This window comes from Nansenia antarctica (assembly GCF_963989245.1).
Source record: "Nansenia antarctica genome assembly, chromosome: 1".
NCBI lineage: Eukaryota > Metazoa > Chordata > Actinopteri > Argentiniformes > Microstomatidae > Nansenia > Nansenia antarctica.
This window is the reverse complement of record NC_137674.1, coordinates 22,916,816-22,942,483: the sequence shown is the minus strand read 5'-3', so window position 1 is coordinate 22,942,483 and position 25,668 is coordinate 22,916,816. Positions and strand designations below refer to the sequence as shown.

The following is a 25,668-nucleotide window of genomic DNA, read 5'->3' as shown; positions in this document are numbered from 1 at the left end:
GTCTTGACCTTATTTCACTTGAGAACGACTCAGAGACGAACCCAGTGAGTTGGATGACAGAGAGGCTAAAGGGAGTTTCACATCCTCAGGCTCTGGCCCCCCCCACCCCCCCCTGCCCCCCCCTCCACCCCCCCCCCCCCCGCCTAGAAACCCACTGCAATCAAATGGCTATTTATACACTTCCACTTGTCCTTCTCTCCCCTTCCCCTCTGTGTGTGTGTGTGTGTGTGTGTGTGTGCATGCATTAGTCCATGTCTTCCAGAGCTAGGGGAGAGATGCACAGCTATGCACTGTTACATGTAGGGCAGAGGGGAGGGGAGGGGAGGAGGGGAGGGGGGGAGAGGAGAGGAGAGGAGAAGAGGGGGAAATACAGTAAATCAGTCCAGAAGCAGAGTGTTTCCCACTCAGACCTGTCTAAGTCCTGAGGCGTCAGTAGTACTGGGGATCCACTGCTCACTCAGCCCTCTATATCTCTCTCTCTCCCTCCCTCCCTCCCTCCCTCCCTCTCCCTCTCTCTCCCCCCCCCTCTCTTCTTCTCTCTCTACAGCTCACTCAGTACCACATCCCTCCTCCTCTACCTCCCTCCCTCCTCCTCTCCCTCCCTCCCTCTCCTCTCTCTCCCCCCCTCTTCTACCTCCCTCCTCCTCTCCCCCCCTCTCTCCCTCCCCTCCCTCCTCCCCCCTCCCTCCTCTACATCATGCGGGGCTTGGTAGCGAAGGTCAGGTATCCCGTGTGGCCGGCCATCTCCCTGGGAGGGGTGGTGGTCCTGCAGAACACCGAGGCGTTGCCGGGGGCGACGGGGAGGGGGGGGGGTTCAGAGGTCAAGGTGGTCTCCGGAGGCTTGTCAGGGCCGAAGTCTGGCAGGGGGAGGGTGACGGAGCGCACGTCGTGGACCTTCAGCAGCACCTCCAGCGTGGCGACCTCCTCAAAGCCCTCCTCAACCAGCGCCTCACACGTCTTCTGGACCTGCTCGATGCACGGAGAGAACGAACACACACGACCGCCTGCAGGGAGGAGAGGGAGGGAGGGAGGGGGAGGGAGAGTGGGAGGGACACAGGGAGGGAGACAGAAGTGGGGATAGAGAGAGAGAGAGAGAAGGAGGGAGGGGGGAGGATAGAGACAAAGGGGTGGGGAGAGAGAGAGAGAGGGGGGGAATAGAAGCAGAAGAGGAGAGAGAGAGAGAGAGAGAGAGAGAGAGAGAGAGAGAGAGAGAGAGTAAGTGCAGTCCATTTACCATTCAGTCTGGGTCAGCAAAAAACACATGTAAAAAAATCCCACACTTTACTTTTTTGCCAGTATAGTAAACATCCAGAGTTCCTTAAGTCTCTGCTCTTCCACGGTACTTATACGCAGATCAGGATCTCCATGACAACAGGCTCTGACAGACTCCAGACACACTAAGGCGACGAGTCGCATTGGACATTCTGTCGCACTGTCGAATTTTGTTGTGTGACGGATCGCGTCACAATGGGACAATTGGGAAACTTCAACTGGTGCATCTAAATTAATTGAGTCACTCATAACGGGGAGAGAGACTGGAGCATAACATTTTACACGCGTCTTTCGGTCATAGACAGCTAGCTTGCTGAGCATCAACTCATTTTCCATAAGGTAAAAAGGAGGCGGTTGGTTGTGGGTCTACGAGATTCTGCAGTCTCACAATGAAAGGAGAGTTCAACTTGGTACAACAGTTGAGGCTGTAGTGTACAGGACACTGTACTGGCATCAAACCTCTCAGATGTGGAAAAAGCCAGTCAGACCATAGCTGTGGCTAGGCTAGGGCAGAGGGCTATGCTCGGCCAACAGCAGACTGCAAAAATTACATTTCTGGCATTTAGCAGACGCCTTTATTCCAAAGGCAGAATACAACAAATACATTTGACTAAGTAAGTGAATCATCTGTCCACCAGCCACAGCAGGAGGAACTAATCTACGCTCAGGCCAGGAGCCATGAGTGGAAGCAGTCAACGTGATTAGAAGAAGGAATGTTCTTCTCCTCCTCCGAGGAGAGGAGGAGGAGGAGAGGAGAGAGGACAGGAGAGGAGAGGAGAGGTGCAGTGACGTGAGAGGGATGCTAATGCTAACAAGTGTAGTTTACCCCCAAGGCCTTACTTTACACAGAACCACAGCAGATTCACTTAGCCATGACCCCTGCCCCCCCCCTCTCTGGCCAAGGCATGGACTACCAGCACTCAACCTCCAGGAGGGAATGTGTGCGTGTGTGTAACAGACAAAAGCAAAAAAAGCCTCACAAGACGTTGCGAAACCAAATGTGGAAACTCAGATAGCAGACGCTACATTGACTAATAAGATCTCCCTCCCTCCCTCCCTCCCTCCCTCTCCACAGCCGCCTGGTCGCCTGGTAACCAGTCCTGAACCAGAGAGAGGGGGGGCCTCCATGCCAGAGAGGGGGGGCCTCCATGCCAGGCCCTGGCTGCTGCTCTCACACAGGCCCAGGCCACAGGCCAAGAAATGACAAGAATTACATGAAGAAAAAAGAAGAAGGAATTTTCTGCCCCTTTCTAGAGCCCCAGAGCACTGAGCACAGAGCCCCCCCCCCTCCACAGAGCCCAGAGACCCCCCCCCCCCCCCCTCCACAGACACACCATGATGGGTCTGAACCACCAGGGAGAGGAGAGGAGGAGAGGAGAGGAGAGGAAAGGAGGAGAGGGTTCTGGGTAATAGGGAGCATGCAGGGAATGCGCCGTTAGCCTCCATGGTTACACAGCGACCGTGCATGCATGTATGTGTGTGTGTGTGTGTGTGTGTGTGGGGACGGACGGACGGACATGATGGACTGGTGGAAGGCGCTGTGCTGGATGCCCTCTACTGAAGCACGGAGAGGCAGGTCAGCAGTGTGGGGGGAGGGAGGGAGGGGGTGAGGGAGGGAGGGAGGGAGGGGAGGGAGGGAGGCAGAGGTTCCCAGCAGACTAGAGCAGTAGATCTGTCTAAAGGAGAACCTCTCTCTCCCTGCTACACCACCCTGTATGGTCATGAGATCCTGTACATGTCTGGCTGTCTGCTGAGCTCTGTGTGTGTGTGTATGTGTGTGCGTCTGTGTGTGTCTATGTGTGTGTGTGTGTGTGTGTGTGTGTGTGTGTGTGTGTGTGTGTGTGTATGTGTGTCTGTGTGTGTGTGTGTGTGTGTGTGTGTGTGTGTGTCTGTGTGTGTGTGTGTGTGTGTGTGTGTGTGTGTGTGTCTGTGTGTGTGTCTGTGTGTGTGTCTGTGTGTGTGTCTGTGTGTCTATGTGTGTGTGTGAGAGGTTAAGGGAGAGTTTCGCTGTGTTCTTGGTGTGTGTGTGTGTGGGTGTGTGTGTGTGTGTGTGTGGGTGTGTGTGTGTGTGTGTGTGTGTGTGTGGGGGGGGGGGGGGTAGATTGTGCAAAAGGGAAAATGCAGAAGTGAAGCCATACAAGGAAGGACTGTCAACACAGAGTAGAACAGATGGTAAAAGCAGGTAGGAGAGTCATCCCAAGGTAAAACAGGTAGTAAGGGGTAAAGCAGGTAGTAAAGGGTAAAGCAGGCAGTAAAGGGTAAACAGGTTGTTATGGCCAATTTTACTTTGGGCTTTTATTTTGGATGATTTGTGTTTAATGTTTTGAGTTATATTTATATTTCATGATTAATGTTTATTTTATGTTTTGGGTTATTTATGTAAAGAATAGCGTTATGTTTTTGGTTATAGAAGTATTGATGTTTTAGTCTTAATTGAGTGTCACGTGGTCAGGTGATAGGATGGGCCCAGGTGTATTTATGGCAACAACATTATTTTTGACCACAATCACTCTTTTCTGTAATCACATACTTTACCGTTCGCTTTATGACTTTTCGTTTCGTTTGAATACATTGGATTACTTTTCGGACAATAAATCTTTTACATGTTATACAACCTACAAGGAAAGCGTGGCGTGCGTGATTATCCAACCCGGGCTATTACTGTTTTCATTCACAACGTGGAATTGGTGGCTACACAGGTAGTAAAGGGTAAACAGGTAGTAAAAGGTAAACAGGTAGTAAAGGGTAAAGCAGGCAGTAAAGGGTAAAACAGGCAGTACAGGGTGAGGGCATCATGCCATCCCTGTGTGACATAGAACATTCCAGCAGATATTGGGGCTTCAGATTTAATCTGACTCTGAGTCTGCTGCTGCCTCGGGATTATAGAGCAGCGCCCTGCCCCCCCCCCCACCCTGACACAGACCCCCCAGGAGAGCTATGAACCTCCTGCCCCCCCCCCGCCCCCGCCCCCACTGAGCTGACAACCTGCCCGGGCCTGCCCCCCACTGCACTGTGGGTCCTGGTCTCCATGGAGACGACCGCATGCGTCCAGGTCACTTTTATTATTCTGCCTCTGACACGGAACAAACTGTCAGGAACACAGAGAGACACACACACACACGTACACACGCACACCTGACACACACACACACACACGTACACACGCACACCTGACACACACACACACACACGCGAGCGGACACAGACACACACACACACACACACACACACACACAGACACAGACACGCGCACACGAGCAGACACAGTCACGTACAGACACAGACAGAGACACAGACAACATACCTAACACACACAGACACACAGAGAGACACACACACCTGACACAGAGAGACACACACACCTGACACAGACACACACACACCTGACACAGACACACACACACAACACTCAATGTTGTGTGTTAGAGACCAGCGGTCTGGCTGGTCCACAGTGTTATCAGTGTGTGTGTGTGTGTGTGCGTGTGTGTGTGTGCGTGCGTGTGTGTGTGGCTGGGCTCCACAGTGTTAGCAGGCCTGAGAGGATTTCTCTTTTATTAACAGATACAACTGTCACCATCACGTGGCTCTAACTGTCTCTCTCAACACGTGCACACGCACGCCTCCGTGGTCCTCTGTGGCTCAGTCGGTGTGGAAGGTAGAGCACTGACAACGCATAGGTTGTGGGTTTGAGTCCATGCCGGGACCATATGACACGTTCTAGTCTTTTGGTCTTCATGTTGGCAACCAATCAAAAATGTTCTGACTTTTCTTTTGAAACACGGAACTACAGAAATACTAATCACAACACAAACTCGCTAGTCAAGCTAAAATACTGCAACGTAATGGATTGTAAAAGTGCTTTACATACATTATTAAAAGACAGCAAGAGAAGCATAGTAAGAAAATAAAAATTACAATGAATAAAAGCAATAACCCAATAAGGGTTTGGGCCTGTTTGATTTGTTTTGTTTTCACTCTTGGAATGATTAGCCTCAGCTGACCTTAGGGGCCTTGTGGGAATATAGGGTGGGAGGAGATATGATATGTATTTTGGTCCAAGACCATTTTGGGATTTGTATGTAATTAGGAGGATTTTGAATTCTCTGAGAGACTGGTAGCCAGTACAGGGATCTCAGGATTGGTGGAATGTGTTCAAACTTCTTTGTTTTTGTTAGGACCCTAGCAGCGGCGTTTTGGATGAGCTGCAATTTACGATCTTCAGGGCGGTGCGGGCATGTCTCCCTCGCCCCCTCCCCCCATCCCTCCCTCCCCCCCCCCCTAGTCTCACCGTGTCTCTTCAAGGCGGTGCGGGCGTGGCAGACGGCCTCCCAGGGCGAGGGGATGTCCAGGAACACGGCGTCGGCCACGCCCTCCAGGCCGAAGCCCTCCTTGCAGACGTCCTGGTTGCGCACGGTGACCAGGTGCGCCACGCCGTGCTCCCGGAACTCCTCCTCCGCCTTCTCCGCCCGCTGCTGGTGGAACTCCACCGTGTGCAGGTGACCGCTGGGCGCCACGGTGCGCAGGATGGCGTGGGACAGGGACCCGCTGCCCGTACCTGGAGGGATGACACACCAGGGGGAGGAAAAGGGTTAACGACCCACTGTACCTGGATGGCACATCAGGGAGGAAAGGGTTAATGCTTAGTATCTAGCAACCACACCAGAGGGGAGGGAAAATGTTAATGACCCACTGCCTGTTTAGGCCTGTAACAATTATGAAATAATTGTCTAATTACAATCTTGACTGTGCTTCAACACGCTAGCTAGCTAGCTAACAACTAAGAACATGGCGTTAGCTAGACAGCTGCTCTGCATGTTTAGCACAACATGCTGATAGAACATGAACATGCTAAAAACATGCTAAAAACACACACAATGACAGTCCTTTTTTTCCAACAATACGTTTTATGATAATAAAGAGGCGTGGTTTACTTCAAATGTTGCTGTGTTATTATTACATTATCTGGGTCACATAACAGTGAAACAATTTGTCATGACGGTCATCGCCATGCATTCAACTTGACAGTCAATTGTTGGAATCGGTTATTGCATCGTTTCTCAACGGGGGCGTTCAGACAACATCGAGGGGCGCTGGAACCAATATTTCTTTAAAGGGGGGGGGGGGGCGTTGAGGTGTTCTTGGGGGGCGTTGAGGTGTTCTTGGGGGGCGTTCACGCATAAAGTATTTTTCTCATGAAAAACATCTGTCAGCAGTGTTATTACGGGTACGTTCGTAAATGCACGAACGGTCAGTTCGCTCAGACAAACCGTCTTTTCAGTCAGAGCACCCATCACCCAACACACAAGGAGCACACACACACACGCACACACACACCACACAACCCCCCCACACACACACCACACAACCCCCCCCCCCCCACACACACACCACACAACCTCCCCCCCAGACACACACACACACACACACACACACCACACACAGACCCCCCCCACCCAACACACACACACACAAACGCAAGCCTGACGCAATGCAGTAGATGCCAAAGCTGCATGTAGTAAATCAGATGGTGCGTTCGTTGCAGCGGTAACCGTCATAGGAGCACCACAATACTGGCTGTGTTGTGTGTGTGGAGTGGACTGGTCATGTGACCGGTAGTGTAGTGTGTGTCGTCGTCGCCCCCCCCCCCCCCACCCCTCCTCACATTGCGTCACTGCTGCTTTTGTTCTCATGGCAACAATGGGGGCCGTGTTTGGCCCCTCAGCGGCACATTGACTTGCTAAACGCCACGCCGCTCGACTAGCGACTGACGTCAGAGTGAGGGGCTCAGGAGAGGGGGAGGGCAGGAGAGGGGGGAGGCAGGAGAGGGGGAGGGGGGGGGGGGAGTGTCACTGGAAACCTCTAACAACACCGCTAACTGTTTCTCCAGTGTGAATTTTTAAATAAAAATCAATATATATTTCTTTCTTTCTTTCTTTCTTCTTCTATCACAGAGACTGCCAATGGCCCCTGACCTGGCCTGAGCTGGATTACTCTTCCTGCTACGACTGGTGGATTGATGATTCACTTGCTTCAAGTCAAATGTATCGACTGTAAGTCGCTTTGGAACAAGGCGTCTGCTAAATGCCAAACATGTCAAATGTAAAATGTAACTGGACCTCTAACCGGACCGGTGTCCAGTCTAGAGTCAGGCATCACGCTGCACCTTCTCTTCATGGGTTTCTACCCAGACGACAGCTCAGAGTAAAGGGTGTGACACGCTACGTAGCGCTCCACCACGTCTTGGTTGTGTGTAACGGTTGTCTAGACACAGAGGAGCACCACAGCGTAGTTTACCACACGAGTTTACAGAGGCGCTGCCAAGTTGTAAGTGGGCCCACAGAGAAACAACTGTGGACAAAGTATTTCCTCCAGAACTTTCCTATTCAGTGGTTCACAAGAGCTCATTCAGAGCCGGAGAGGAGGGTTGTTCATGAGAGAGAGAGAGAGAGAGAGAGAGAGAGAGAGAGAGAGAGAGAGAGAGAGAGAGAGAGAGAGAGAGAGAGAGAGAGAAAGGGAGGGAGGGAGAGAGGGAGAGAGACAGGGGGAGAGAGAGAGAAGGAGGGAGAGACACAAGGAGAGAGAGAGAGAGAGAGAGAGAGAGGGAGGGAGGGAGAGAGACAGGAAGACAGAGAGAGAGAGGGAGAGAGAGGGAGAGAAGGAGAGAGGGAGGGAGAGAGACAAGGAGAGAGAGAGAGAGAGAGGGAGAGAGAGAGACAAGGAGAGAGAGAGAAACAGACAGGGAGACAGAGACAGATCTACCATTAGAGACAGAGAGAGAGAGAGAGAGAGAGACAGAGAGAGAGAGACAGAGAGAGAGAGAGGCAGATCTACCATTAGAGACGGAGAGAGAGACAGACAGACAGGGAGAGAGAGACAGAGAGAGAGAGAGACAGATCTACCATTAGAGACAGAGAGAGAGAGGCAGATGTACCATTAGTCAGGGTGTGTAGAGGAGTGGAGATGTCTGCTGGGCTGGCTGGAGATGACAGCAGCCTAAAGCCTCTCAGCATCTCAACACACTGCCTCTCTCTCTCTTCCTCTCTCCCTCTCTCTCTCACTGCCTCTCTCTCTCTCTCTCTCTCTTCCTCTCTCCCTCTCTCTCTTCCTCTGAGCACCATTAGCCTAGCGTAGCATAGAGGCTGCTGCGTTGATGCAGCCCGCCCAGAGCTGCAGACTCCTTATCAACATGGCTAATCTATTCCTGGCGCGAGGCCGGAGCCTGGCCAGTGTGCTGCTATGCCTGGAAGATATGAAACAACCACGTAGAGAAAAAAAGAAGATAACCTTCAGCTAAGCTAGCCCGCTGACCTTCAACTAAGCTAGCCCGCTGAATAACCTTCAGCTAAGCTAGCCTACTGACCTTCAGCTAAGCTATCCCGATGAATAACCTTCAGCTAAGTTAGCCTGCTGACCTTCAGCTAAGCTAGCCCGATGAATAACCTTCAGCTAAGCTAGCCCAGTGACCTTCAGCTAAGCTAGCCTGCTGACCTTCAGCTAAGCTAGCCCACTGAATAACCTTCAGCTAAGCTAGCCCAGTGACCTTTAGCTAAGCTAGCCCAGTGACCGTCAGCTAAGCTAGCCCAGTGATCTTCAGCTAAACTAGCCCAGTGATCTTCAGCTAAACTAGCCCGCTGAATAACCTTCAGCTAAGCTAGCCCAGTGACCTTCAGCGACAATCTTTCTGCAAAGTGATTCCTCCTCTAAGTGACTTTCTCTCTCTCCAACACTCAACAGAAAAGCTGATAATCGCCTCTAACCGCTGCGTTTATACAGCTCCATCACACCGTCACTCCCAGGACGCAGAATGTCTCTCAGGCCTCAGATTAGGCCTCAGACCTCAGATTACGCCCCGCTGCCCGGTACAGACGACGCTCAGAGAGGCACTGGATGATTGTTAGTAACATCCCATGATAACACGAGTCATCAGTATTATTATGGGATGCTGACAAGCTTCCAAGGTTAATCCATCAGCTTTTAACCATCAGATATTCACGAATGAGTTCTTCTGACTCGACATCCTGTGGTGTTATTTAGTTTATTTTACAGAGTGAAACGGGTTTCTCCAATTCATATGAATACAATTATATTAATCTCATCAACGAGTCGACGATGGGATACTTTAATTAATTGACTTAATTGGACACCATCGCTTGACTAACTAACGATACTTCTGCCCTGTGTGTACTGTATGAAGGGCGGCCATCTTGTTCCCTGTGTGTACTGTATGAAGGGCGGCCATCTTGTGTCCTGTGTGTACTGCATGAAGGGCGGCCATCTTGTTCCCTGTGTGTACTGTATGAAGGGCGGCCATCTTGTGTCCTGTGTGTACTGTATGAAGGGCGGCCATCTTGTGTCCTGTGTGTACTGCATGAAGGGCGGCCATCTTGTTCCCTGTGTGTACTGTATGAAGGGCGGCCATCTTGTGTCCTGTGTGTACTGTATGAAGGTGGTCGGCCATCTTGTTACCTCCACAGCTTCATCCACACAAGACGAGGCTGAGGAAACGTGACACGACTGCAGACATGTTGTGGTTCTCTGTTATGCTACAGGGGGGAGGGGGGAGGGGAGGGGAGAAGGGAGGGAGGCTGACTAGGCAGTTTCTCTCATCGATATATATCTCCAGGCAGCGTGCACACCCACGGTTGACGGTGTCCCATCAATAATCCCAGGGCCAGGCCGGTCGGGGGGGTGGAACAGCGCAGTAAAGCATGATGAAGCACTGCGGCATAGAGACCCCCCTCTCCACCCCCCCGCCTCCCCCCCCGCTGAGCACAAACACGCAGGCAGCTTCAGACCATCCATTACACCCCCACACACTCTCCACTTCTGCATTACGGGCAGACGCTGGACTAGCCTTTCATGTGGGGCATTTCCAGTCGCTGCTAGAGTGTTCCTACTTCCTAACAGGTTATTGAAGTCCAGTTCATGTCCTTAAATAACTGACAGCTCAATAATAAAGAATAATGGGAAATAGGGGGGGAGTAGGGGGGGAGTAGGGGGGGGGGGGGGCATGGCAGCGTAGCACAGTAAGGCATCAGCCAAGTAACTGCAGGGTTCCTGGTTCTATTCCGGACGGTCGACCTATCCTTCCTGTCATCCCTACTCTCTCTCTCTCACCCATCCTTCCTGTCATCCTCTCCTCTCTCTCACCCATCCCTTCCTGTCAATCTCTACTGTCTCTCTCACCCATCCCTTCCTGTCCATCTCGCCTGTCTCTCTTCCAATAAAAGCAGAAATGGCCTAAAAACATATCGGAAAAAAAAGAAAATAAAGAAGAACAGGAAATTAAAGGACGCTGAGGTGAGTTTTGAAACATGCCAGCACTCTAATGGTGTTGTTGAACTAACCTTTAGAAAGGACTATATACACTATAACAGCAGGCCTTTGCAGTACACAGTATGACAACTGAAAGCAGTGAACATCAGAGATGGGAGTGTAGAGCGTGTCATGGAACGCCGGTCCTGATGCGTCTCTCTAACAGTGTGGGTGCAGCTGCTAAGTGGCTTCTCTGTTCCAACACTCATCACTGGCGTCAGACATCCAGTCACTAACTCCTCCAGACCTCCTCTCATGTCTGTGAGGCTCTTCTGATTCACATTCACACAGCTACATGCAGTCCTGCAACGCTACATGCAGTCCTGCAACGCTACATGCTATCCTGCAACGCTACATGCAACCCTGCAACGCTACATGCAACCCTGCAACGCTACATGCAACCCTGCAACGCTACATGCTATCCTGCAATGCTACATGCAACGCTACATGCAACCCTGCAATGCTACATGCAACCCTGCAACGCTACATGCAGTCCTGCAACGCTACATGCAGTCCTGCAATGCTACATGCAGTCCTGCAACGCTACATGCAGTCCTGCAACGCTACATGCAACGCTACATGCAACCCTGCAACGCTACATGCTATCCTGCAATGCTACATGCAACCCTGCAACGCTACATGCAACGCTACATGCAACCCTGCAATGCTACATGCAACCCTGCAACACTACATGCAACCCTGCAACGCTACATGCAACCCTGCAACGCTACATGCAACCCTGCAATGCTACATGCAACGCTACATGCAACCCTGCAATGCTACATGCAACGCTACATGCTATCCTGCAACACTACATGGAATCCTGCAACCCTGCAATGCTACATGCAGTCCTGCAACGCTACATGCAGTCCTGCAACACTACATGCAGTCCTGCAACGCTACATGCTATCCTGCAAGACTACAAGCAATCCTGCAAGACTACAAGCAATCCTGCAATGCTACATGCAATTCTGCAAAGCTACATGCAATACACAGCTACATGCAATAGTGTGGTAGTGGTGGTCTAGAGATTAATATTCTGTACAGAGAACAAATTCCAATTCTATCTATCTATCTATCTATCTAGGCCTATCTACCTAGGCCTATCTATCTATCTATGTATCTACTATCTACTGTATGTATCTATCTATGTATCTATCTATCTTTCTATCTCACCTGATTCGCAGACGACCGAGCCAGGCTTCAGCTCCAGCATCATGGTGATGGTGGCGATGTCGGTGGTGTAGAGGATCTGTGTGCGGTGGGGCAGGTTCAGGGTCCACAGCTCCGGGGTGGGGTGCAGCACGTACACCCAGCCGCCCTTGCTGCAGGTCACCTTGGTGCCGAAGCGCTGGCCGACCAGGTCCGTGGAGTGGCGGATCACCCCGAACCGGGTCTGGGTCTGGGCGCCCTTCTGCACCTTGACTGGCATCATGGAGTCATGACCCAGGAAGATGATGGCCGTGTCACCCTCCCGGATGAACTCTGAGTACTCCACGAAACTCATGATGACAGGTGCAGTCCTGGGGGGGTCTGTATGGGGTGGGGGGTCCAGTCCTACCACAGGGGTGTGTATGGGGGAGAGAGGGGGACACTCCTACCACAGGGGTGTGTATGGGGGAGAGGGGGGGACACTCCTACCACAGGGGTGTGTAGGGGGGGGGGAGACAATCCTACCACAGGTGTCTGTATGGGGGGGGGGGTGAGAGACACTCCTACCACAGGTGTCTGTATGGGGGGGGGGGGGGGGGTGAGAGACACTCCTACCACAGGGGTGTGTAGGGGGGTGAGAGACACTCCTACCACAGGGGTCTGTATGGGGGGGTGAGAGACACTCCTACCACAGGGGTCTGTATGGGGGGGAACACAGGGAAGAGTTCTAGTTGACTACTTACATTGGAACAAACATGCATGAAGCTAACATGTGAGGAGACAGCCCCAATGGGACCATGATGCTAATTTAAGGCCAAATGCTTCTCTCTGTGACATGACATGATTAGGATAAACTAGTTGGGGCTTATTTGAATGTGGCTGATTATTTTTATTTATTTTTACACAAATTCAGTAGCAGACTGAGATAGATAGATCCTGCAGGCATAAATCTCCTCTCTCAAAAATAAACATTCTACAAAATGTTGTTAATCATCAAATGCATGCGGACACGCCACGCGCCTTGTTTAGATTCAAACATTGTATCATTTAAACTGACAGTTTATCATCATAACTCTCATAAACCTGACGGCTTCACCTGAAACAGCCACAACCATGGCAGAACATATGGAGAAACTGTAAGTATATATAATATAGATATAGAATATATCCTATTTGAATATTATCCTGTATAGATATAGAATATATTCCAGTGGAGTAAACTAACCCTAACTAAACTAAACTAAACTAAACTAAAGGAGCAGTTAGCTACATGAGCAGCTGTGGCTAGCTAGCCAAGGGTGCAAGCATCGCCTAACAATAAACAACCTGTATGAGTAACTTGACACATCTTTAATCTACACAGACAAGCAAACTAGCCAGCTAGTGTTATCCGGCAAGGTCCCTGTGCACAACTGAACTGGTCTCAACGATGCTAGCTATAGTAGCTACGCTTTCACCTCTCACACCGTTCATCAGCTTCTTGACCCACCTTCTGAAAAACAGCTGGATTAAAACATCAAATAAAAGGTTGCTGTTGATATCACAGTGTTTTCCAAATGAGGATGGCGATCCAGGAGCTCTCACATCAGTCTCCACGTGTCCTGGTTGGTGAGTGTTGGAACTGGACGGAGGAGGCGCAGGTTGACAGACTATCACATCGTTTCTGCTTCAGTTCCATTGACATCTGAAGTACGAGGCGGTCTAGATGCGGTGCAGATCTGTGAATCGGCGCAAACGCTGCGCTTCGTAGATGCGATCAAACGACTGAAATGTGTTATTTTCGGCTCCAGTTGATGACGTCGGAATCTTTTAAAAAGACAGGAGGAGAAACGGTATAATAATAATAATAATAATAATAATAATAACAATAATTGTTATAATAATAACCATTATTTGTATAGCACTTTTCCTGCAAACATTGCAGCTCAAATGCTTTAATCATTATGTAATCATCATTTAACCATTTAGTAATTTAAAGGCAATATTAAAAAGATGGGTTTTAATGATTTAAATGGGTTTTAATGGTTTCAATGGGTTTTAATTAAGCAATATCACACGAGAGGGAGTGCTGTTATACTGAATATCAGCACGGCTGTGATTGGGTCGTAGGTACGAGGCCGCAGGCTGAGTAGAAGACAATCACAGCCGTCCTCTCGTGTGATATTGCTTATATACAACAGTTCTACAGCGCAATGTATTAGTTAACAGTAATAAGTGACAACAGATTATGATTTGTTTGTTTATTTAATCATTTATTTTGGCTCCGTCAACAAAAAATAGTTCCGCAACTGGACTGTTGCCTAGTAACCTGAACACAAACATCTGCAGGCTAGCTACTTTGTATTAACGGTCATTTCGGAGTGATACATATAGTTAAAAGTCCCAGTGCTGTTATACTGTATATCAGCACTCATGGAATGCCTCTTGTCCAATCAAATTACTTGGTCGGAACTAACTGTTGTATAATGGGTTTTAGTGGTCAGTTAACAACTGGGAATCGTGATTGCATTGATGCATACATAATACTGCTCTTCTTCTACATGGAGACATTGACAATCCCAAACAATTATTATGAAGCTCTTCTGATTCCCAAATAAACCAATGCACTAGTCTTGTATGTAAACCAATGCACTAGTATTGTATGTAAACCAATGCACTAGTCTTGTATGTAAACCAATACACTAGTCTTGTATGTAAACCAATACACTAGTCTTGTATGTAAAACCAATGCACTAGTCTTGTATGTAAACCAATACACTAGTCTTGTATGTAAACCAATACACTAGTCTTGTCAAAAAGCAATATGCAGCTCTTGTTTTTGTCATCTTCCCCCAAAAAATAATGAAATAGTGATGAAGGCTGATAAATAATATGAAAACTCCAGTCTATTATAACATCGTCGTCCAATAAAATGAATGGACTAGAAATACTGGCCAATGGGAGCAGACTCCGTCCACTATAAAACACATCTCCCAAGATCATCTCCTACCGGACAACCGCAATCACATTGTTGGGTGAAGCTGCTCGCAGGAAACATAGGGATCTTTGTGTCATCCAGTAGCCAGCAGGATCCACAGCAGGTAGGACCGCGGAGCTGTTCTCTTTATTCCATCAATAACTCGTAATCATAAGGCTGTCAAATTAGTTTTAACCTGAAATCAGCGTGTTTTTGTGTGTGTTTTTTTTACTAACAGACGAGACGAATACTTGGTTTCATGTTGAGACAGATCGACCTTCCTCCGTGCAAATAAAAAATAAAAAATCCGTTATATGATACTGAAGACATACGATACCTATGATACCGAAGACTGCATATTTGATACAGCATTCACATTATGACATGATGAGTTGGGAAATAATGAGGACGGTATATCAAATACATCTAGTATTAAATATTTGCAATAATTAGGCCTGCCTAAACCTAATATTTTCCCGGTTATAGGAAATTATTAATTGTCATCATTAATCTGTTTCGATGTCGACCAGCGCAGAATCGACTTTGAAATATCGCCTCCTGGCAGCTGTTACAATATTTGCACATCTTTATTGGTTTCCCTTTCTAGGGATTATGAATTTGCCAGTGGTGTCCAACATGTTATAGCTGCAACGTTTGCAGGAAATGTGCAACACAAATAACGGTGATTATTCTTATTCTAGGCCTGTATACATTTACCCTTGTAGAGAGGTTGATCGGATGGGATGACGTCACTGCGCAGTCTCTGCTATCTGACATTCCTCCACCTCGCCTCCTCCTAACCTTAACCTTCCCCTCCCTCCATCTACTGGACATCTACGATGTGCTCTTCAATGACATCAGTGTTTCATTGTACATGCACAACGAGCTCGTTCTCTCTCGCATGAAAAAAAACCCCAAGTATTTGACTCGCGTGTCTGACGTACGTGCCTTATCGTTTTAATATACATTTCACCCGTTTTTCCTCCGCTCCTTGTTGCGTCCAGGGTTCAGCCATGCCTTTCAGTCACAACGACCTGAAGATGAAGTACCCCTCCAGTGAGGAGTACCCAGACCTCACCCTGCACAATAATCACATGTCCAAGGTCCTGACTCCCGCCATCTACGAGCGGCTGAGGAGCAAACAAACGCCCAGTGGATTTACACTGGATGACGTCATTCAGACCGGGGTAGATAACCCAGGTAAAGAGTCAAGCGGCTTTCAACCACCCAGACACCTGTCCTGCCTGGTAACGGGCTTTAGCGAGGGGCGTTTAGGGCGTCTCTGGATCCGATGTGGCGGCTTCTGAGCGTCACGTTTCAAGGACACACTTCTGTTCTGCACAATGACCTTGCCGATGGGTTAAAACATTACAGCAACATTTCGGCATCAAGTGTATAGTTGCAGTTTATTCAATTGGTCTGCCTCTCACTCAGTGTTAGTAGCTGGAACATAGGTCAATTATTTGGTTAGTCAGGCATGCCATAATAACATTTAACAGGCAACAAGAATGTCACTAGCTGACAGTTGCCCCCTTACATTTACATTTTTGGCATTTAGCAGACGCCGGCTTATTCCAAAGCGACTTACAATCAACACTTAACCTACCTTACTAGCCTACCAAGTAAGGAGAACACTTTTAAGGAGAATGTAGATTTCAAAAATGCCATATGCATTTTTTTTAAGCATAACAGGTAGCTTCCCCTTACCCTGTAGAATGTGTTTGTTGTTACTGTTCAGCAATGACCAAATGGCCAAAGTGACAATCAAGAGGCTGTCGCCTGACGAGGAGTTCCCAGACCTCAGCCAGCACAACAACCACATGGCCAAGTTCTTAACCCAGGACATGTACAAGCAGCTCCGAGAGAGAGCCACCCCCAACGGCTTCACCATAGACGGGGTCATTCAGACAGGGGTTGATAATCCTGGTAACACACACCCATCCCCAGTCTCAGTATAGGCCTTGAGCTTGATGACATTCTGAGTTTTGGTCAGTGACCTGGGGGTTGTTCCATCAACGTCTATAAAGGAACATCCAGGCTTATTTTGGATAACTAGACTTATCAGAATAAGCCTGGATTTTCCCTTTAGCGTTGTTGATGGAACACCACCCTGGTCATTGGTCCTGAGTGTGTGTCTCCATCTAAGCCCCCTCCTGATTGGTCTCTCCTCCAGGCCATCCCTTCATCATGACGGTGGGGTGCGTGGCGGGAGACGAGGAGACCTACGAGGTGTTCAAGGAGCTGCTGGACCCCGTCATCGAGGAGAGACACGGAGGCTACAAACCCTCCGACAAGCACAAGACCGACCTGAACCCAGAGAACCTGAAGGTCCGGTGCTGTTCTGTTCCCTGACACACGGCTGTCAGTCTGTCTCTCTGGAGATGGGAGACCCATGGTTTATTGAAGCCCTCTACCCTCCTGCAGAGAGGCTAACCACTGTGTGTTGTTGCAGGGCGGAGACGACCTGGACCCCAACTACGTCCTGAGTTCCCGCGTCCGGACAGGCCGGAGCGTCCGCGGGTTCTGCCTGCCCCCCCACTGCAGCCGCGGGGAGAGGAGGGGCATCGAGAAGCTCTCCATAGAGGGTACGGAGGAGAGGGGCCGTGTGGCGAGGGTTTAAATGTTACTTGGAGTGATGGGGGTAGGGTGGTACGTTGAGTGGTAGGATAGGGTGGTACATGGAGGGGTAGGGTGGTACGTAGAGGGGTAGGGTAGGGTAGGGTGGTACGTCGAGGGGTAGGGTGGTACGTCGAGGGGTAGGGTAGTACATAGTGGAGTGATAAGGTGGTACATGGAGTGGTAGGGTGGTACATAGAGGGTTAGGGTGGTATAGAGGGGTAGGGTGGTACATAGAGGGGTAGGGTGGTATGTAGGGCGGTATAGAGGGGTAGGGTGGTACATAGAGGGGTAGGGTGGTACGTAGAGTTGAGCACAGATGTTTAGATGAGGGTGACAGGGGCGGGTTTAGATGAGGATGACAGGGGAGGGGGTTGCGGTGGACAGAAGCTGACGCACCACTAAGCAGGCTTAGGATAAAGGTAGATGTTTCTGTCCAGCCATGACCTATAACGGAGCAGAGGACAGACAGCATTCTGCACAGCAACGGGTCAGGAGCTCTGCACGCCACCCTGTCATGATGCATTTCCACATTACTGTGTAGAGGGCCCCCTCTGGTGGCAAGCTGAATTAATGCAAGTTATTGACAGGAGAGTTGGCGAGTCGTATGGGGATGTCTTTGTTAAACAGTTTTAGGTCACTGGCTTTGTTTGGCTGTTTTGAACAGGTCATTTGTGGCTTGTAATGTAAATACTGGTGTTAATAATACTGGTGTTAATAATACTGGTGTTACATGGCAGGATTAGTGAAGGTAAGAAGAGGGACACCACACATTTAATCCTCCAGATGAACGGAGACTCAAACGGAGCTGATATAATAATATAATAACATACACCATTCAGCTGACACGTTTATCCAAAGACACTTACATTGCAGTAAGTGCATACATACATTTTAGTATATACGGTCCCAGCGGGAATCGAACCCACAACCTAAGCGCTGTTAGCGCCATGCTCTACCGCCCGAGCCCCAGAGGAGCTAACATGTCCGTTCCTCTCCAGCCCTGGCCGCCCTGTCAGGTGACCTGAAGGGGAAGTACTACGCCCTGAAGAACATGACGGACGAGGAGCAGCAGCTGCTGATCGACGACCACTTCCTGTTCGACAAGCCCGTGTCTCCTCTGCTGCTGTCCGCCGGGATGGGCCGGGACTGGCCCGACGGCCGGGGCATCTGGTGAGGCGCCTCGGGGGTCAAACGACCATAGTCTTTACAATGGGAAGCTGCTACTTACACACAACGACCACTAGTGGTCCTGAAATTTGATCAAGTGCAAAGATATAACAATTATTTTACTCTCACGGTCAAAAGACCCCACCCACGGCTGTTCTGGTGTTAATAAGGCTTATTTATACATACATTACATTTGGTGCTTCAGAAGCCTTACTTCCTGAGCTCAGAGGAAGGTTGTTTAAGGCTCTCCTTTGTCTCAGGCACAACGAGAACAAGACGTTCCTGGTGTGGGTGAACGAGGAGGACCACCTGAGGGTCATCTCCATGCAGAAGGGAGGCAACATGAGGGAGGTGTTCACACGCTTCTGCACCGGCCTCACCAAGGTGAGACCCAGGGGGCGTCTGGTTGGGCGAGCTAGACCTGCCAATCATCTCCACCGTAACTTACCATCGTCACACGTTCAGAACGTGGTGTTTTTATAAAAATGTTGCTAGTTATCGACTCTGTGGTAACGTCGATGTCGACCTTCTTAACTAAATTCTGCCCCCACCCCCCGAATCTCCTTCTCCGCAGATCGAGTCTCTGTTCAAAGACAACGGCCACGCCTTCATGTGGAACGAGCACCTGGGCTACGTGCTGACCTGCCCCTCTAACCTCGGCACGGGGCTGCGCGCCGGCGTCCACGTCAAGATCCCCAACGTCAGCAAGCACGCCAAGTTTGAGGAGATCCTCAAGAAGCTGAGGCTTCAGAAACGCGGAACAGGTAAAGGAGATGATGATGATGTCGTCATGTAATACTGACAATACGTTTGCCAGAAGGAATACTGTATCGGTTCTGAAACCCCTGTGTTGATGGCTGGTGACTAACGATCTGGCCTCTCCTCAGGTGGCGTGGACACCGCGGCTGTGGGAGGAACCTTCGACATCTCCAACGCCGACCGGCTGGGCTTCTCTGAGGTGGCGCTGATGCAGATGGTGGTGGACGGCGTGAAGCTGCTGGTGGAGATGGAGAAGAAGCTGGAGAAGGGCGGGTCAATCGATGACCTGATGCCCGCCCAGAAGTAAACTCTCCCCTGGTTGGACACCCCTCCCTCCCCCTCCCCCCCCATGTCTGAATGAATGTGTGACACTATCCTGGAATGCACTCTGTATTAAAGAGCACTTACTCTCTCACGCAAGGTCTTCTTTCAACGTGAGAGTGGATCTGAAAACACGACAATAAAATGTTTCGATCTGTGGTTGACTGCGTTTGTTCTTTGTCACTGCATGCGTGCTGAAGTTACCCATGATCCTTCTTGGTATTTAAATAAGCCACACGATCGACCCTTAGCATGAGAAGTCAAGACTGTGAACCATGTTTACAGACATTTTAATTGAGACACGGGTGACTCTGACCTTGTGAGCATACATTTTACATGAATTCCATGAGCTCTACTTTTAAACAATATAAAAGAAAAATGGAGTATAACAATGTGTGGCTGTCTGGAAGTAAGATACATTATGTACACTGAAAACAATGCTAAGGTTTCATGAGGAGAGAAAAGATGAAATAAATAATACCAAAGACTAGAAATGCTCTTTGTCCACGTTCACAGCATGACAAATCATATTCAACTCGTTATGTTGGCCAAATATGGCCAGATTATACTGTAGTTATTAGTAAGTTATTCAGTGATTATTGCCAAAGCATTACTCTATACATTATAATATTCAATACATACTCTGTGTATTCTTGTTAAAAAACATTTGGAAACTGCTACTTTAATGATTGTACAGCTTAAATACGTTCTATATAATATTCGGCCCTTGTGTTCAGAGCTTTAACTCGTTGGAGACTTTGGAAGCAATGTTTTTAAAAGCGATGGATGAGCCGGATATCCTCTTGAACCTCACGCCGTTGAGGGAGAGGCGGGGCAGCTTACACACCTCCATCTCCCACTGGACAAGGTTCTCAGCGTGTCCGTCTCCGTGGACACACAGCAGCAGGAAACTCTCCTGCTGTTCGTAGTCGCAGTTGTTGGCGTCGAGCACCTTGCGGATCTCCCTCATGATGTGGCTGGGCTCCAGGGAGCTGGTGGTCCGCATACTCCAAGTGAACCTGAGGGAGCGGGGTTTACCGCCCGCCCTTTCCCCTTTCTGATCCCCAGGTACATGGCGACTGCAGGGAGGGAGACAGGAAGATAGGAAATGACACACAGGAGACAGGAAATGGACAAAATGTATCCATCAAACCTGTACAGACACACAGAGGTCTCAATAAACCGACAACACGACCATGCAGGGTGTTGATTGCGGGGTCGTGAGCATGCGACTGACTGGCGGTTATGCAGCACACAAGCAGAGCGGCGTCATGCAGACCGGGGGGGGGGGGCACAATCACAACAGGCGGGGGGCACGCACTTAAAGCACCAACAACACCAACACACCCCATTCAGATCCCCTCATAAGCTTCTAATGGGAGGAGGGGGGAGACATCCTGGATGGACCGGGGCTAGGGACTGACTGACTGACTGGATGGAGGGATGGGGGGGGGGGGGGTTCATAGCATGGTGGCGGGAGGAGGAGGCTTGAAGCCTGTGGGGGTCAGGACCAGCGCAGATACCTCACCTTGAGCCCTCAAATCTCCCGGTTCTCTCAAACTCGGTTGAGACTCTGTCAGACGTTGAGGGAGCGGAGGAAGATGAAGAGGGGATGGGGGGGGGGGAAGACAAAAAAACTGAAATGTTGACTTCCCAAAGAACGTTTTTTTATCATTGAAAGATCACGGAGAACAAGAGAGAGATATTGTTTACCGTACATACACAGAGAGAGAACAAGTAACAGTTACATAACTGGAAGTTATAAAAACAAGAAAGCCACCACCAAAATATCATCACCTCATCAGAACAATCTTAACATGAAACCCCGACACAGGACAAAATATTGACGATTCTCTCAAGAATATCTGGAATAAATCAAATGGAGCTCGAGCTGACCAGTCACATGACCAGTCACATGATCAGTCACATGATCAGTCAGACTGGGGGTTCACACTTTCTTGCTTCTTTAACCAAAAACATTGAAACAACCCAGATTTTAAAAAGTAACAAAGAAGAAGAGATGCTTCTACACCACACACACACAGCACAGGGAACACAGTCATGGTGATGATGCTATGACCAGATGACAGCTTGTGTAAAGCTTGATAAACATGAGAACATGAGATTCACCCAAACACACAGAGACACACACACATACACACACACACACACATACACACACACACACTTCACCTACAGTCCACGCATAACCAGACACACTGTGCATCACTTCCACTGCATGCATAAGACGCCACCATGTGGACTTGGTGCTGGTGTGGGAGGACTCATGCTGTCTACTCTGGTCTGGGGGGGTGGAGGGGAGGGGAGGGGAGGGGAGGGTGGAGGGGAGGGAAGGGGAGGGGAGGGGAGGGGAGGTGGGGTGAAAGTTGGACAGTGTCTCTTTAGGAGGCGAAGGAGGTGTCCTCTATTTCTTCTCTCTCTTGGACGTGTGTCAGGAGAGGACAAGCAGATTGCTAGTCACCGTGGGACAGGACAGGGGACAGGACAGGACAGGGGACAGGACAGGCCGCTGCAGAGCGCAGAGACGGCTAGAGAGACTACGGGTAGGGACATGAGGCCCAGTCCCCTGTTGGGGACATCAGGACATCAGGACATGCAGACCAGCCTGGACGTCAGCCAGGAGGGAGGCAGAGAGAAGCTGCTCCTGAGGGTCTCTGGGCTGGCTGGGGACAGGACAGGGGATAGGACAGGACAGGACAGGGGACAGGACAGGACAGGACAGGGGACAGGACAGGACAGGGCAGGACAGGCGGAGGAGAAGCTGCTCCTGAGGGTCTCTGGGCTGGCTGGTGTTCCTGCAGCATTGCTGACGGCCCAGGGGGATAGGGGGCAAGAATAGAAGGGCCGAAAAAAAGGCTCTGAGGCTGTTATGTGGGACAGGGGGGGGGGGGGCTGTGAGGGTTTTACATACACATATGGGAGAGGGGGGGACGGGACAGGACAGGACTGGGGTGTGCATCATCAGAGTTTGTTCTCTCACATAAACTTGAAACACAGACAGGGCGAGAGCTCTCTTTGTGGGGGGGGGGTTAGGGTTGGGGGGGGGGGGGGGGGGGTAGGGGGGTTTTAATGATCCCTTACGCTGTCGCTATATCTCCATCTGCGACTTCCTACAACTCTCTATATCTTCCGCTCCTGAATCTGGAAGAAAAGATGGATTCTGAAAAAAAGTAGTGTATATATTTTCTTTTGTTTTTGTTTACGGATACATGAAAAGAAAGAAAGAAAGAATGTAAGACATGGATCACAGGCCGCAAACGCCGGGGTGATAAAAGGAGGGAGAGAAGGAGGGAGGGAGGGAGGGAGGGAGTGGGAGGAGGAGAGGAGAGGTCGGTTGGACAGAAGACTTACTAAGAGTCTTGTCTCCCTGTGCAGGAGGGGTGGAAGGTTTGGCTGTCTGCCGTTTGGACGGGTCAATACTGACCCTGAGGGGGAGGAAGAGCAGTGAGAGGTCGAAGGTTAAAGGTCACAGAAAGGTCAGGGAGGAGACATAGGCACACAGCAGTAGAACTGAGGTGAAGGGTGAAGGTGAAACAGACAAAGACTTAAAAAACCACTGAGACCAGAGATGAGACCGTCTGAGTTACATCCAACCAAGAGTTTTTCCGAAGATGTTGTGAAATAAGAAATACAATGAGTGACAAACAAAGACGCACCAAAGAAGGTAAAGGAAAGAGATGGGATCATGGGAGTGTTCGTCCCTAAGGTCAGCTGAGGCTAATCAGCTAATCGTTCCAAGAGTAAAAACAAAACACGGTGCAGCAGCTTTCAGTCGCGCTGCTGCATGCTCCTGGAACAAACTCACTGAAGAAATCAAACAGGCCCCAAACCCTTAAAATATTTAAATCTATGCTAAAAACCTTAATGTTTTGCACCAGTTATGATTAAACACAAACACTTCTATCAATGTCTTTTTTCCATTCTTATTAAATGTTTTATCTATTTACTTCTTATATTTGCTTTTATTCATTGTAATTTTCATTTTCTTACTATGCTGCTCTTGCTGTATTTTTAAATAACGTATGTAAAGCACTTTGAATTGCCCCTGTTGTATGAAATGTGCTGTACTAATAAACTTGCCTTGCCTTGTTTTACGATTGGTGACCCAACTGTCACTTACTGAGATGTAACATTACAATACCACTAGATGACCACTAGATGGCAGTGTGTCATTACACTGACACGGTATAGGAGCGTTTGGGCTTTTCCTTTGCAAGCCGTTTGCTGGTACAGACAACAACAATCAACTGGCCGATGATAAATGTCTAATCAATGTTTCCAAACTGAAGTATTTTTATGCATTAAATGCATTACGTTAAGAATGGACAACAAACAATGACCACTTCTGAGTCTCTGAATAGTCAGTCAGAGTGACCTTGTTGCTATTCAGTAGGACTCCACAAAAACACTAAAACATTGGTGTTTCAGTACCAGTGGATCAGTCATGGATGTGTGATTCAATAACGGACAAAACTGAAACTCTGAAAGCCAAACGACGCATACTTAACGCTCGACAAAATCATCTATAGCCAGCGGACCACAGTACGACGCAAAGCGCATCGCTGCTACAGAACACCAACATTATCAGAGCGTACTGGTCACAACCATTAAATCCGCTAAAGTCCGATGCTAGACAGAGATACAGCGATCGAGGATAAGAGATCAGATCTTCCTCCTACGTACCTACGTTGAATATAATATAGGCTCATAAACTGGCAGATAAACTTACCTGGAAGAACCGTTCAATACAAAACAAATCATTAAAAACACAGTCAACAGCAACTGGCCAGCCAGTCCCAACCCCACGCCATGCACGCGTTGGTGATTGATTGATTAGTGGCTAAAGCTTTTCTGGCGGCTGGAGATTTGCTTCTGATCGATCGAGAGGTGCCACGCCCTGGTCTGGAGCATTCGTTACGTCTCCTCAGACCATGTCTCAGCCATAGATCAGAGCTTCTAAAGCAGGTGTGTTAGTGAAGCTCCAGCTGTTTAAACACGGAGGTGGTTAAGGTGGTTAAGAGCAACACACTGTAGGCAGCAGGAGGTCCTACCTTTTGGTAAACCTGAACGACATGTTTCTACAACAGAAACACAAAGAAACAGTGAGAATGGTGATTGGTGAAGATGCGAGAGAGAGAGAGAGAGAGGAAGGGAGACGGAGAGAGAGGGAGGAAGGGAGACAGAGAGAGAGGAAGGAAGGGAGAGAGCGAGAGAGGAAGGGAGAGAGAGAAAGAGGGAGAGGGGGGTTAAAGGGGAAGATTCAGAAGGTGAGATGTGGATTTCTGTCAGTCATGATGACATCACAGGTCTGGTACTGATGACATCACAGTCCCAATCTAAACTACTTCCTACTTCCTGTTTCATGTTGTGATGATGTCATAGTTTCAGGTTCCAGACAGGAAGTGTCTCCCACACCTCTCAGGTTGTTGACACCCAGGCGACGTTTAAAACAAATCTACTTTAACAGGACTGTGAATGTTTCCCACAATGCAACTCTCTGACCTTGACACAAAAAAAAAGCATCTTGGTCTTCAATGACCAACCCAAAGGTCAAAGGGCATGTGGACCCTACACACCATACGTGTACATACATACAACCCATCTTTTTAATATTGCCTTTAAATGACTAAATAATTAAATGATGATTATATAATGATAGAAGCACTTTGAGCTGCAACGTTTGCAGGAAAAGCGCTATACAAATAAAAAGTATTATTAATATTATTATTATATATTACCCTACACACCATATATGACCCTACACGGGGGGGGCGGTTGGTTACGGCCCACATTTGGACACCCCCCTGGGTTCAGAGTTCAGAGTTCACGGTAGTTAGTAGTGGCGTGCGGTCCGTGAACTACGACCTTACCTGCGCGTGAGCTTGGAGGTGAGCTTGGAGAAGAGGTTGCTGGAGGCGCGGCTGCGTGTCTGGGAGGAGAGGGGGGCGGCGTCGTGGGAGAGCGTGGGGGAGGCGGGGGGGGGGCCGTTGTAGGTGGCGGTGCGCCGCTCCCTCAGCTGCCCCCCGTGGAAGGTGCTGCGGGACGCCGTGCCTCGGGGGAAGCGCAGGCGGTCGGGGGGCGTGGCC

General features: G+C 49.3%; 3 protein-coding genes across 3 annotated transcripts in view; 1 reads left to right on the top strand and 2 right to left on the bottom strand.

The window, feature by feature from the left end:
* Positions 1 to 690: 690 nt before the first annotated feature.
* trmt61a (tRNA methyltransferase 61A) lies at positions 691 to 12,094 on the bottom strand (the record flags this gene model as incomplete). The annotated part of the gene is made up of 3 exons (XM_080540039.1): positions 691 to 1,004; positions 5,561 to 5,827; positions 11,764 to 12,094. 3 exons carry the CDS (start codon positions 12,092 to 12,094, stop codon positions 691 to 693), a joined length of 912 nt encoding a protein of 303 aa, XP_080396165.1.
* A 2,645-nt stretch (positions 12,095 to 14,739) lies between these two features.
* ckba (creatine kinase, brain a) lies at positions 14,740 to 19,693 on the top strand. Its single transcript, XM_080534048.1, has 8 exons — positions 14,740 to 14,819; positions 15,700 to 15,895; positions 16,869 to 17,023; positions 17,148 to 17,280; positions 18,313 to 18,484; positions 18,742 to 18,865; positions 19,056 to 19,245; positions 19,369 to 19,693. Exons 2-8 carry the CDS (start codon positions 15,709 to 15,711, stop codon positions 19,545 to 19,547), a joined length of 1,140 nt encoding a protein of 379 aa, XP_080390174.1. The 5' UTR covers positions 14,740 to 14,819; positions 15,700 to 15,708; the 3' UTR covers positions 19,548 to 19,693.
* A 141-nt stretch (positions 19,694 to 19,834) lies between these two features.
* mark3a (MAP/microtubule affinity-regulating kinase 3a) overlaps positions 19,835 to 25,668 on the bottom strand; it is a 43,293-nt gene continuing 37,459 nt past the window's right edge. Inside the window, exons 15-17 of the mRNA XM_080534035.1 lie at positions 25,453 to 25,668; positions 21,090 to 21,134; positions 19,835 to 20,640 (exon numbers count right to left, since the gene is read on the bottom strand). The exon at positions 25,453 to 25,668 is cut by the window's right edge and continues 60 nt beyond it. Coding sequence (XP_080390161.1) covers positions 20,295 to 20,640; positions 21,090 to 21,134; positions 25,453 to 25,668 — 607 coding nt within the window. The 3' untranslated portion in view covers positions 19,835 to 20,294. The remainder of the gene's footprint in view (positions 20,641 to 21,089; positions 21,135 to 25,452) is intronic.